At 42.1% G+C, this 13,367-nt stretch overlaps 1 protein-coding gene and 2 pseudogenes across 1 annotated transcript; 1 reads left to right on the forward strand and 2 right to left on the reverse strand.

The window, feature by feature from the left end:
* Window positions 1-3,917, reverse strand: part of LOC132272906 (wall-associated receptor kinase 2-like) — an 87,928-nt pseudogene extending 84,011 nt beyond the window's left edge.
* Window positions 1,202-2,820, reverse strand: LOC132273837 (wall-associated receptor kinase-like 1; annotated as a pseudogene).
* A 7,017-nt stretch (window positions 3,918-10,934) lies between the features above and the next one.
* LOC132272908 (uncharacterized) lies at window positions 10,935-12,647 on the forward strand. The gene is made up of 3 exons (XM_059773973.1): window positions 10,935-11,038; window positions 11,158-11,759; window positions 12,064-12,647. The coding sequence occupies exons 1-3, from the start codon at window positions 10,935-10,937 to the stop codon at window positions 12,645-12,647; spliced, it is 1,290 nt and encodes a 429-aa protein (XP_059629956.1).
* Window positions 12,648-13,367: the final 720 nt, after the last annotated feature.

Here is a 13,367-nt window from a genome sequence, read left to right on the forward strand (position 1 = left end):
TTTTTCATCTTCTTCCTGGATTGCACCACCCAAGATCGATAGAGCATGGGTAATGGATATATAAATAGGATGTTTCCTAACAAATTATATGGCCGAAATGTTTTATCGTTTTATATTTTGAATTTTATTTTTTTAATAATTTATCATTAACGTTGTTAGTTTCTCAGTTTCACTTTTAAATTTCCTTTTTAAAAAAATACCTTAAACAATATTATTTGCACTACAGCATGTTACAACAGGACCCATTTACAACAGCGGATCCAAGTCTATGGTAATAATGATGGTGATGCAAAGTGATCGATAACATTGTCCTAGACTAAACTCATTTCTTTACATGATCCTTCAACTACACAGCACAAATTTGTATTTCTAAAAATAAAGAGGGATTAGAAAATTGAATGGTACAAAAATGAAAAGGCAACAAAAAAAAAGGAACAATTTCATGTGAAAATTAGATGTGTTAAACCACAAAAACTGCAGCTGCAAATCAATAAAAAATATATATATATAATATTGAAGTCATACAACCTTCACATTTACCCAGATATGATAGCTACTTAAATTAAAAATGAAAATTTATCTTACATATCTTTAAATCAATATTGTTATTTTGAAAAAAAAAAAAAAAGAAAAGAAAAAAAGAAAAAAAAAAAAAGGAGAGAAACCTTAAACATGACATATCATTAAACATTATTCTTCAAGTTCTTTAGTTTTGTAAGAGTAGGACCTTTCACTTACCAAGCATAGCTGTTTGGGCTATTATATTTAAGTAAAGGCGGCTCTTGTATCCTTCTTAATTGATCCAGTTCTGCTGCTATTTCTTTCATATTTGGCCTTTTCCTTGCATTCAATTTTAGGCACCTTTTTGTAAGAGTAGCAACAACTTGAATCTCCTCTTCCTTAGCATCATTAACAATCACTGGCTCTAAATAGATGATTTTATTTCATTGATGATCAAAAATTAAGTACAAGACATTCATCAGATCTAATATAGTTGTTTGAGCTATTATGTTTAAGTAAAGGCGGCTCTTGTATCTTTCTTAATTAATCCAGTTCTGCTGCTATTTCTTTCATATTTGGCCTTTTCCTTGCATTCAATTTTAGGCACCTTTTTGCAAGAGTAATAACAACTTGAATCTCCTCTTCCTTAGCATCATTAACAATTACTAGCTCCAAATAGATAATTTTATTTCATTGATGATCAAAAATTAAGTACAAGACATTCATTAGATCTATCAGAGGAGAGAGCTTCTTTCCCAGTTAGCAATTCAGCAAGAACGACCCCAAAGGCATAAACATCACTTTTATCAGTAAGTTGTCCTGATTGAAAATATTCAGGATCCAAGTAACCAAATGTGCCTCCCACCAATGTTGTCAAATGAGTCTTGTTTAGGGGCACTGACCTTGAAATTCCAAAATCAGACACTACTGCTCTGTAATTTTCATCGAGCAATATGTTACTAGATTTGATGTCCCTATGAAAGATAGATCTAGAAGCATATGAGTGCGTATAGGCAAGTGCTCCCGTAATTTCTCCTGCAATTCCTGAACGTGAAGTTGGTCAAACAGGGTGCCATTTGAGACATATTCATATACTAGTGGTGGAACTTCAGTCTCTAAGTAGCAACCTAACAATTTTACAATATTCCTTTGAATTATGTGAGAAAGGATAATAACTTCATTGATGAACTGACCAATTTGATTTTCATCAACTTTGTTAGACTTCTTAACTATGCTTCAAACTGGTAACATCCCTTTGTAAACTGTTCCAAGTCCTCCCTTACCTAGGACTCAATTTTCATTAAAATTGTCTGTTTGCCTTCTCCAACTCTTCTGCCCTAAAGACTTTTGTTTGCACAACACTTTCGGTATTCAAATAGATTTGTTGTTCCAACAATAAACCTCAATTCCTCTTAAATAACGTTTGTTTCATTTTATTCTTTTTCCTCTTCTCATGTTTCCGGTACGACCATAAGCCAATAGCGATCGAGACACTAGTAGTTGTTCGAATGCCTACATGTGCAGAAAAGTTTAGCCTAATTTTTTGAAAGGGGGAAAGGGAATAGGGATGGATTTTACCTTAAGAAATATGTACAACTAACTATTGTTTTCTGTACGTTATCACTCTAAGTGCATGCATAAATATATATATCTGAATTTCGGATATAACATTTTATCATATGACTCTCTTCGTAAACACTCATGTAATTATATATTGCAAAGCATAGAATTTATGAATAATTTACAAAGAAGGTAGCACGAAAGAAATTATTTTTTTAACAAAAATAGTTTTGGGGCAAAGTTAGCTTATGTGGTGAAATCTACAGGTAAGGAGGCTTTTCATTTTATATAAGGGTAAATTACATTTATTTCCCTTCTAGTTAGGGTTTATTTCTCTTACCTCTCCAGTATTTTTGATAATTACAATCACTTCCCTTCTAGTTACATAAATGTGACAACTAACAACCACAAAAAATGGGACAAAAAAACTTATCTTACATGTAAAATGTTTCTTACAGAAAATATTTTACAAAAAATATATATATATATTTTACATTGAAACTAAACTACACATTTGTTTGAGAAATATTATTGGAAATTTGGAATTCCTCTGCCATTAGAGAATTCACATTTATTTTTAGGATATTAAGCCCAAATGCTTACCTAGAGCAATCTTAATTACCAACAATAATTGATCAGCCGTGCAGTCAGTTTCATTTTTTCTGTCATCTCCGTGGTAGGGACAAGAACACTTGTAACTCCCGACTGTATTCTCACATTTCTTTTCACACAGATTGAGTGTTGGATCATTACATTCATCTATATCTGCAGTACAATAAAAAGAAAAGTAAATCACCACATAAAATTAGCAATGAACATACCCAATAATTACATGAATATATATGATAGATACCTAATACCTTGGCAACCATTAGGGTGATATGGGTTTCCATGGTAACCCTCGGAGCAATTGGAAAGGTACCCAGCTCATAATCAACTTCATAACAGTTGCTATTATCTTTACATGCATATCCAGAGGGGTTTCTAGCAACTTCACGTCTCATTTCCAATTGCCCAATCAACCACCACTGGAAGCTTTTCTACATTGTATAAATCACCAAGATAGTTTTAGGAAAAGTTGAACTTGTCCTCTTTAACAACAAAGGCATAACTACAGGGGCTGAAATTCCACACTCTTGCTGTATGATTGGAAGAGCTACCCAATGTCACGTCATAAAAGCTTACCCCTTTTGGGATCGATGTTTGGCAACAACCAATTCCAGAGCAAGACCCATTGGTGACATAGTCTATGCTGTCACATATGGACATGCAACCACTCGCGTATTCATTCTCACTTACGTTACCATGAATGGACGCAAAGTGTCACAACCAATTGCTGTGAACTTGTTTCTGGTACTAGAAATCCTGAATTTGGACAGCGTGAGTGAAATGTTGGTGACATCAATAGTACTATCTATTAAGAAAGGTTTAGGAGGATTGAAAGTGTTGTTACAAGTTATGAGAAATTCTTCGTCGTAGTAGCAGCCCGGCTTTGTGCCAAATGGATATGGGATACTAACGTCGCCACAGCTGTTTTGGCAACCTGGCTTTGCTTCACCACCTCCCCCGCCTTCTCTCTTCTCTACTTTTCTTCCCCAAATCCACCCATCAATCCTGCTGATCCCTCACCCAAATCCCACCTCACCCAATAAAAAATAAAAAAAAATCTCATTTCATAGTTCATTTATTCAAACACTCTGCTTTCATCAAAACCCTAGGACACTAAAAGAACAACCCTAAACCAAGAGGTGACATATCCACTGCACAGAGAAGCTATACCAGTATACCAGAGACTCATCTTCAGCAACCTGAAACACGTCCTCCCTCTTTTTTTCCTTTAATATCTCATTCTTCATCTCAGAGTTGATTTCATGGATCTTGTAGAAATTGAGAGGGAGATAGAGCCTTATGTAGAAATTGTCCAAATTAATTCACTATAATACTTCCTTGTCGACCAGATTATAAAAATTTCGTTTAAATTTTTTTTTTTTTTTTTTTTTTTTTTCATTTTTTGGAATACATATTTAGCAGTGAATCTACTAATTTTCTAAATCAGATATAATCTCTCTCAATTCTAATTCATATTCTAACACCCAACAGTGCTGTAAACTACTCTATTAGGAATTTGTGATATACTATTGATCTTCAGTACATCTTTATACCCATATAGTTAGAAATTATCTTTGGAAAATTCAAAGAAATCATTTGGAGTATGTCAGAGCTTGATGGGGACACGAAGGCAGATTGGATCTTAGAGTGCTTGAATATATATATATATATATATATATATATATAGGGTTTTTTTTTTTTGTCATTTAAGATTAGAGATGTTTTGTATTAAAAAAATTGAGGGCAAAATGGTCAATTCAGATATATTAGAGACTAGAAAGTAAATTAGGGTGTAAGTGAAAGTTAAAACTAAAATCTTTATTTAACCGAAAAATGACCTAACCTCAGGAAGTGTGAGTGTAATTTACCTTAATATTTATTGCCAAACACAGTTTTTGTATGTACCATAATTCTGTTACCATGGTTTATGTATTTTTTTTTTTTTTTTTTGAGTAATTCTGTAAATTAAGTGTTGATCGCATAAAGAAGGCATGTAAAAGGAACAAGGGGGATGTGAAGTTGTAGCCAAATTTTGTTTGGGCTTCAGTCGCGTTGCTATCTAATTTTGACTTTTTTTTTTGCTTTTTTCTTTTTTGACTTACGCTCTCTTGTGAATCCCTTTGAAAGATGCAGATTAGATGAGAGAAAATGTTTGGTGGCTGAAATTTATAATTTCTTCATTTTTTGCATAATGAAATTTTTTGTTTGATCTTGATACTAAACATAAAGTTTATTCTGAACCACAAATTTTTGTGTTCAGTGTAGTGTATGTTTATTTTTCAATAGTCTGTGGGACTAACTTTTTTTCCCCTCCGAAGACTCAGGCAAATTGATAATTTGTAACCATAATTGTTATTAAATATATGTACATGTCTTTTTCCTTGCTGAATTGAACAATATATAAACGTCAAGTTCAACATAAAAATAAAAATAAAAAAAGAAGAAGAAGAGAAAAACAAAAATGATAGAACAAAAAGGACACTGAAATGAGAGCACCTTGGTAATAATTTTTTTTTTTTTTCACCTTTCTCTCTCTCTTCAATTCCCCCTCTTCGTGTTTAGATCTCTCTCTCTGTGTAAATTGGGTTTGTTCATTGTTGGAAGGAAAATGATATTAAAGTCGATTATTTTGACAGATTCGTTAGACAGAAATAACTAGCGGTCCAGTTGGCTGTACAGTTGTTAACATCCTTAATTTCTCTCTCCTCTCTCTTTTATCGATCTCTTTCTCTTTCTCTTTCTAACAAACCCATCTTTTTTCGTATCGGTTGGGTCTGTGAGATTGGCTGGAAGGTTGCTGCACAGAGTCCAGCGAGGACAAAGACGGAATCGACCGGTGAGCAAAGATGGTGCAGAGAGCATGGAATGGCAGTGATAGACTATTGAGAAAGGCGGTGCAAAGAACTTGGAGGACGGCAACCTCGATGATATGGTGATGGCAGTAAGCAAATGATCGGCAGTAGGGCTGGAATGACCGTAAGCAAAAGAAGACCCCACTGGAGACGATGGAGGAATGGCCCAACGGAGGAGACAACAGTGACTAGAGAAGTCGTCTCATTCTGTTGCTATAGGAGGAGCCCTGAGAGTGTAGGTGTCACTTATCAGACGCTGATGTGGCATGTTGACAAGTCAATACAACCCTGGCTAAGTCCTCCGTGGCAAGTTGAAAAGTCAAAAGCCTCGAAAGATCGAGCACTTTAAGTCCTGGCATCGCTCCAAGCACTCAAGCCTCGAAAGATCAAATCTCGAGCACTCTAAGCCCTGGCATTGCTCCAGGCACTCAAGCCTCGAAAGATCAAATCTCGAGCACCCTAAGCCCTGGCATTGCGCCAGGCCCCCAAGCCTCGAAAAATCAAATCTCGAGCACCCTAAGCCCTGGCATCGCGCCAGGCCCCCAAGCCTCGAATGATCAAATCTTGAGCACCCTAAGCCCTGGCATCGCGCCAGGCCCCCAAGCCTCGAATGATCAAATCTTGAGCACCCTAAGCCCTGGCATCGCGCTAGGCCCCCAAGCCTCGAATGATCAAATCTCGAGCACTCTAAGCCCTGGCATCGCTCCAGGCCCTCAAGCCTCGAAAAATCAAATCTCGAGCACTCTAAGCCCTAGCATCGCCCCAGGCCCAGTAAGCCTCTAGAGGCTGATCTTCGAGCATTCCGAATCCTGGTGTTACGCCAGGTGACACCATCTTGAGAGATCGGAGCTCCTTAGCACAAGATGAGGTAGGATCTGTGTGTTATAGAAGTCCATATTTGGGAAACCTAGGAGGATTTTGGATTGGTGGATGAGAAGTCAAGAAGTGCCTTCGCTCTTAGCAAGGCCCAATTAACAAAATGATGGGATTATACATGTTATGACAACAAACCTTAAAATCACAATTAATGCTATGTCAGGCTTGACCAACCGATGGCCAAGCAACATTTAATGCCCCTGATTAGGGGAAAAGTGACATGGCAACATGGGACAAGGCTCGAGGAAAGGATTAGACCCTTCAGCCTTCTAAATCTGCAGGATTACTCGCGTAATCCTGATTGGGGGTGATGCATGCCAGAAACCATGCATAGAAGGGACTATTGGATAATGACCAATGGAATCTCGATCTATAAATAGCACTGTCCTATGAAGAAAGCGGGGGGGACTCTCCGAACAAAAAGAAAAAGCTGTCACATTGTGTATTCGCCCTACCACCACCTGAATCTAGTTAATTGGTCTTCTTCTCCTCCTCCTACACTAAGCATCTCCTCTGTTTTCCTTCGTATTTGTATTACTGATATCTCTTTTTTTATTACTATTTTATTACTTGTCAAAAAGAACCCCTACATTTTGATGACTTTACTGGGGATATCAGTGTAAGCAGATGGAATCACAGGATATGCCGACTCACCATTCAGAGCCCTCTGTTGGGGGTGGCGGTGGCACTCCTTTTCAATCCCCGGCCCCGTCACATGCTTACAATGCCCGTGCACCACATGTCACGATGCTGGAAAGTTCAGCGGCCCCCTCTATTCATGAGCGGCTGTTGCAGTCCAACGTGATCTTAACGACCGCCTTAATAGGTTGGAAGCCTTGATCATGCAGAGTGCACGAGCCAGAACTGTTTCTCCCACTAGAGTGGCCCTTCCTAAGCATGACCAGCCAGGCAGTTCGTCTACTCACGGGCCACCGCTATGGTATCCGCTGACACAAGCCTAAGCAGCCCCAAAACCCGCCCCAGTTCAACCAATTCCACCAGCAAACCCCTCCCCGAAATATGTCACTGAATCCATGCTACATGATTTTTTCATGAAACATGCCCCGTCGACTGCACGTGCGTTAGTTTTGCGTACGAAGCCTCCGTACCCAAAAAGCCTGGCTCAGACACCGTACCCACAAGGGTACATCATCCCAAAGTTTCCCAAATATGATGGTGTCAAAGGGGATGCCGACGAGCACTGGTAGAGATTCGTGGAATCTCTAGGCCAGCATAGCCATGACGACATCTTACGCCTGCAAGAATTCTCCAAGTCTCTCACCGGGCTTGCGTACAGATGGTTTCGTAGTCTCGAGCCAGACTCGGCCACCACTTGGCAGCAACTTTCCCAGAAGTTCCATGACACTCTCTCTCACCAAAGAAACGTAAGAATCTCATGAGGAGCCCCTCGAGTTCATTTCTCGTTTCCAAACCCGTACGAGGGATGCTTTGAGGGCAGTAGTGAAAGGGATCTAGTTGATATTTGCATACAAGGCATGACTAAGACCTATAGGATACACTTGGTCAATCTGGGTCTTAACAGCTTCAGTGATCTCACCACAGCCGTGCGGAACATTTGCAAAGATCTCGCACCTCCCAAGGCAGAAGTCACTGGACAGGTCACTCGTAAGGACACGCCGGTTGCTCCTCGCAATGACAGGGCCAAAAAGCGGCGCGAGACAGATGTTAGGGCCAAAAGATCTCGAGCTGAACGAACAAATGAGCCTCCCCCATTCCCAGTATGTATGGAGGAAGTTGCCAGTACTCTCGAACAGTGGTCAAGCACGATATAGTTGTGCTACCCGTCCCTCACAAAGAGCCGACAGCGGAGGAGCGTGCAAGTCCAAATTTCTGTATCTTCCACCAAGCCACTTCACATCCAACAAGTACATGCAGGACTCTTAGGCGAATTTTTTAACAACGTCTCGAGGGTGGTGATCTCGAGTTAACCACGCCAAAGGATGTACGGTGCAATCCATACCCTCGTCATCGCGGTGTGGCGGTGGTCACGTATTATGATGAGTTGGAAAAAACCAACCCCATTCAATCGAAGGTTCAAGCGCAATGCGGCGAGGAAGAGTGTTGTGCCGCCACTTCGTCAAGTTAACCCTTCTCTCGCCAGGCTCTGTTGACCATTTCTTTTTCTGAATCTGACAAAAGGGTCTCTACCCCTTAGAATCGTCCACTCTATGTCACTGCGCAACTCAATGGTAGGGAGTTCCAGCGCGCTTTTCTCGACAACGGGTCTTCCATCAACATCATACCATGGGCCACCTTCCAGAAAGCTGGTTTGCCCCAAGATCGCCTTGTCAAAGAAGCCATCGAGGTCTATGGTTTTGGCAATGAATCCCACCAGACTCTCGGCTATGTAAACGTTGATCTCGCGGTTAGTAGATTTCGAGCTCCCACCAAATTCCACGTCATCAAGGCTGATACATCCTATCATGTTCTCCTCGGGCAGGCATGGATGCACCATTTCAGTATACTAGCTTCCACCTACCATCAATGTTTCAAAGGCATCTTGGGTAACAAGGTCGTCATGGTTCCGTGCTCCGATAAGCCTTTTGCCAAGCATGAGGCACACTTTACCGAGGCTCTTTTCTTTGATGAGTTGGATGATGAGGATGAGGAAGCAGAGGAGCATATAATCCGTACTCCGCTACCCAAGTGGGAAGAGGTACAGCAAGGCATTTTCTACCCTCCACAACCGTATGTTCCTCGGCGTGGTGCGGAAGCCGCTACCCCGAGAGAGTGCAAACGGGTGAGGCTGCCGGATGGGCGATATATTTATCACTTATGACGGTTTGCAGGCTCCACCTTGGCGAGCCCAGTTGATGAGTCTACGAATGTGTAGGAAGTGTCGCTGCAAAGGCCGGATCTCGAGGAAGTTAATCTCGCCCCTGCAGGACTAGAACCACGGGAAACTTTCATCTCCTCAGAGTTGGACCCATCATTGCAAGACGGCCTTATCTGCCTCTTGAAAGAATTCTTGGACGTCTTTGCATGGACCTATAGCGAGATGCCAGGACTTGACCCCCAGCTCGTGACACATCATCTCAGCACCATCCCAGGCTTGCGTCCTATCAAACAAGCACCTCGCATCTATAGACCTGAGCTCGAGCTTCAGATTAAGACAAAGGTCAAAAATTTACTCCTAGCAGGATTCATTAGGCCAATCTTACATCCAATTTGGCTGGCAAATATTGTTCCCATGAAGAAAAAGAACGGACAAATCTGGATCTGCGTTGATTTTCGCGATCTCAACAAGGCATGCCCGAAGGATGATTTTCCTCTTCCTATCATTGACACTCTGGTTGATGTAACAGCTGGGCATTCACTTTTTTTCCTTCATGGATGGATACAGTGGCTACAATCAAATACGGATGGCCGAAGAAGATGCCTACAAGACTGCGTTCCGGACACCACCTGGCAATTTCCATTACACTGTCATGCCCTTTGGGTTGAAGAATGCTGGAGTCACATATCAAAGAGCAATGACTGCCATCTTTCATGATATGCTGCATCACACGGTGGAAGATTATGTTGATGATTTAGTCATGAAATCCAAGCGGCAAGAGGGTCATCTGCACGATTTGCATCGCGTCTTTGAGCGATGTCATATGTACAATCTACGCATGAATCCTCTTAAGTGCGTGTTTGGGGTATGTCGCGGCAATTTTTTGGGCTTTTTAGTGCATCGCCAGGGAATTGACCTCGACCCTACTAAAGCTTATGCAATCACAGATATGCCCCGCCCCTGCTCCTTCAAACAGATTAAAAGTTTTTTGGGCAAAGTTTCGTATTTGCGCAGGTTCATACCAGCTCTCGTCGAAGTTTCTCATCCTTTTAGCACTTTGATTAAAGGCAATGTCAAAATCCTTTGGACAGCAGCTCATCAAGTAGCCTTTGAGAAAATCAAGGCCATTCTTGCCTCCTCAACCACCATGCACCCACCTATTAAGGAGCAGCCTCTGCTCCTCTATCTCACTTCAACTGACAAGTCTATTGGGGCCCTTCTCGCGCAAACAGTCGACGGGCAAGAACGGCCTGTCTATTATCTCAATCACCTTGTACGCGAGACTGAGGCTCGCTATTCAGCCATTGAGCGTCACTGCCTCGCCCTTGTTTTCACTGCACAAAAGTTCAGGCATTACTTCATGGCTCATCGCATCCATTTGATCATAAAGTGCGATCCGTATCGGCACCTCCTCTCTAAGCCAATCATCTCAGGGAAGGCGTCGCAATGGCTTTTAGCTCTTTCGGAGTTTGACATTACCTGTTATGCACCGCAAGGTATCAAGAGCCAAGCTTTAGCAGATTTGCTCACGCAGTTCCCCGAGCATAGGCATGAGCCCCTCGATGAGGTATTGCCTCTTGATGAGCTCCAGGTGGCTGCCATTGCAGATACTCACGGCGAATGGAAATTAGCTTTTGATGGGTCTTCCACTAGCACGGGTGGTGGGGCAGGCATTGTTCTCACCTAGCCAACTCAGCAAGTCACGGCGGCTTTCAAGTTGGCCTTTCGTTGTTCTAACAATGAAGCTGAGTATGAGGCACTTATTCTCGGCCTCCTTGCAGCCCTCGACAAAGGTATTTTGCACTTATGTGTATGCAGAGATTCCAAGTTGGTTGTTAAACAGGTAACTAGTGACTATGCTATACGCGAGCCTTCGCTCGCATCTTATCGTACCATTATTCAAAAGCTCCTCGCAAGATTCTCCTCTATTCATTTCTTGTATGTACCTCGTTCCAATAACAGGTACCTAGATGCCCTCGCCACGTTAGCCTCGAAGCTAACCATTACAGATGACATGACTGAGATCCGTATTACAAAACGCATCAGCCCAGCTATCATCGCTGAGCTTTTCCCGGCCCAAACTGTTCCGGACAATGATTGGCTAGCCCCAATCATTAATCAGCTCAAACAGCGGACAGGGTCGATGCCTCTCACACAATTAAAATCATTCCAGCTCTTACAGGGACTGCTCTACTTCTGCCTACCATGCGGAACGTTGGCCAGATGTTTAGGCCTTTGCGATGCTGAGGCGGCTCTCATAGCAACTCACGAGCAGCATTGTGCTACACCTTTGGCGTTGTACCGGCACCTCCAGCGTCAAGGTTATTTTTGGCCAGATATGACAGCCCAAGCCAATTCCTTGCAGTGCACCTGTCCGCGATGTCAGGCTATAATGGACGAGTTCGAATCGTGTATTCTCGAGATCTCTGATTGGTGTCGCCCGTTCATTGATTTTCTTTCACATGGTGTACTCCTAGATGATAAACAAGCTGCTGCAAAGCTCAAGAGGAAGTCCGCAAGATTTGAGGTACAAGACGGTGAACTTTTTCATCGAACCCTCAACGGTACGTATCTGCAATGTTTATCTCACGAGGATGCCATGGAAGCTCTCAAGGAGGCTCACCAGTTGGAGCATCAAGGCTCGCGCAAGCTTTTTTTGTATTTATTACAAAAGGGAATTTATTGGCCTACTATGGAGCGCGATGCCAAGATGTCGACCTTGTCAACATCATCATCACTAGATCCATACACCAGCTACACCCCTCTATCCTATCGAAGTCCCTTGGCCATTCCACACATGGGGGCTGGATCTTATCGGGCCAATCCACCCACCGGTGCGAGGTCACATGTGGATTCTTGTTGCAACAGAGTATTTCACAAAATGGATCGAGGCGATTCCCCTTAAGCATGCCACCGGCGGGGCCGTCGCGGCTTTCATCAAAGAGAATATCATTTGCCGCTTCGGGATTCCTCATTACCTTCTCACCGACAATGGTACTCCTTTCGTTAATCATAGAGTCAAGCAATTACTTAGGCAGTACAATGTCCATCACAAGCGTTCATCGCCATACTACCCGCAAGGTAATGGCCAAGCAGAGGCTTCAAACAAGAATCTCATCCGAATCCTCAGTAGAACGCTTGAAGAAAATCCTGGCACCTGGGTAGAGCAATTGCGTCTAGCACTATGGGCTTATCGCACTTCTACCAAGTGCTCCACAGGTCAAACTCCGTTCTCTCTTGTTTATGGAACGGAAACTGTTTTGCCCATTGATATTGCAGTCCCGGCGGCGCAGCTTGCCTCGCGCAGCGGGGTTCCCATGTCACGAGATATTAAGTTGGAAGCCCTCAATGAGCGGCGTGAATTAACCCTACAGCACCTCCAACAGTATCAGTGCAACATAGTGCGAGCATATAACAAGCATGTCCAACCTCGACAGTTCCAACTAGGCTAGCTCGTTTTTAAAGCTGCTTCACACATTATGCGCGGCCTCTCAGCTCCCAAGTTCTCACCTAATTGGGAGGGCCCCTATATTGTCAGGACATCTAATGATAGTGGCTATTGCATACTCGAAGGCTCTGATTGTAACCCTATTAATAATGTTTGGCTCAGGCCTTACTTTTGTTGAAATTGGTTCTTCTGAATAAGAGTTTCTAGTTTTATTCAGCTTGGTGCATAACTCAAATTCTTAAATAAAAAAAAAAAAAAAAAAAAAAAAAAAAAAAAAAACACCCACCAAGAGTGGAATAATCACAATTTTCCTTTTCATTCAGGCTTGTTCGATTACAATTATGGAGTTTTTGACTCATTTACATCAATAATCAAAAAGAGAAACACGCCTAATCCCTAAATGTTGACAGCAGCGAGTAATCGTCATCGAGCTCCCTTGAATACGCTGTCAATACTTCCAAGCTCTCTCACTCTTGTGCGAGCTCCCCCTCTAATTTGCCAATACGTGCCTGTACTTCTTGAAGGCGCAGTGCGAGCAGTCGCTGCTGCAAACACTTCTCAGCCACAAACAATCGTTTTCGCAACCATAAAACCGGAACCTCGAGCCTCTGAACATCATCCAATAGGAGCGTAGCCTCCTGGATTCATTGGTCGCGCCCTGCTCGATTTCTACAAAAACTTCTAAAGTTTTTCCAAGGCATAGGTAAATTGAGTGCCGCACATA

This window comes from Cornus florida, unplaced genomic scaffold (genome assembly GCF_030987335.1).
Source record: "Cornus florida cultivar Cherokee Brave unplaced genomic scaffold, ASM3098733v1 CherokeeBrave_3.0.0_Hap2_Chr09, whole genome shotgun sequence".
NCBI lineage: Eukaryota > Viridiplantae > Streptophyta > Magnoliopsida > Cornales > Cornaceae > Cornus > Cornus florida.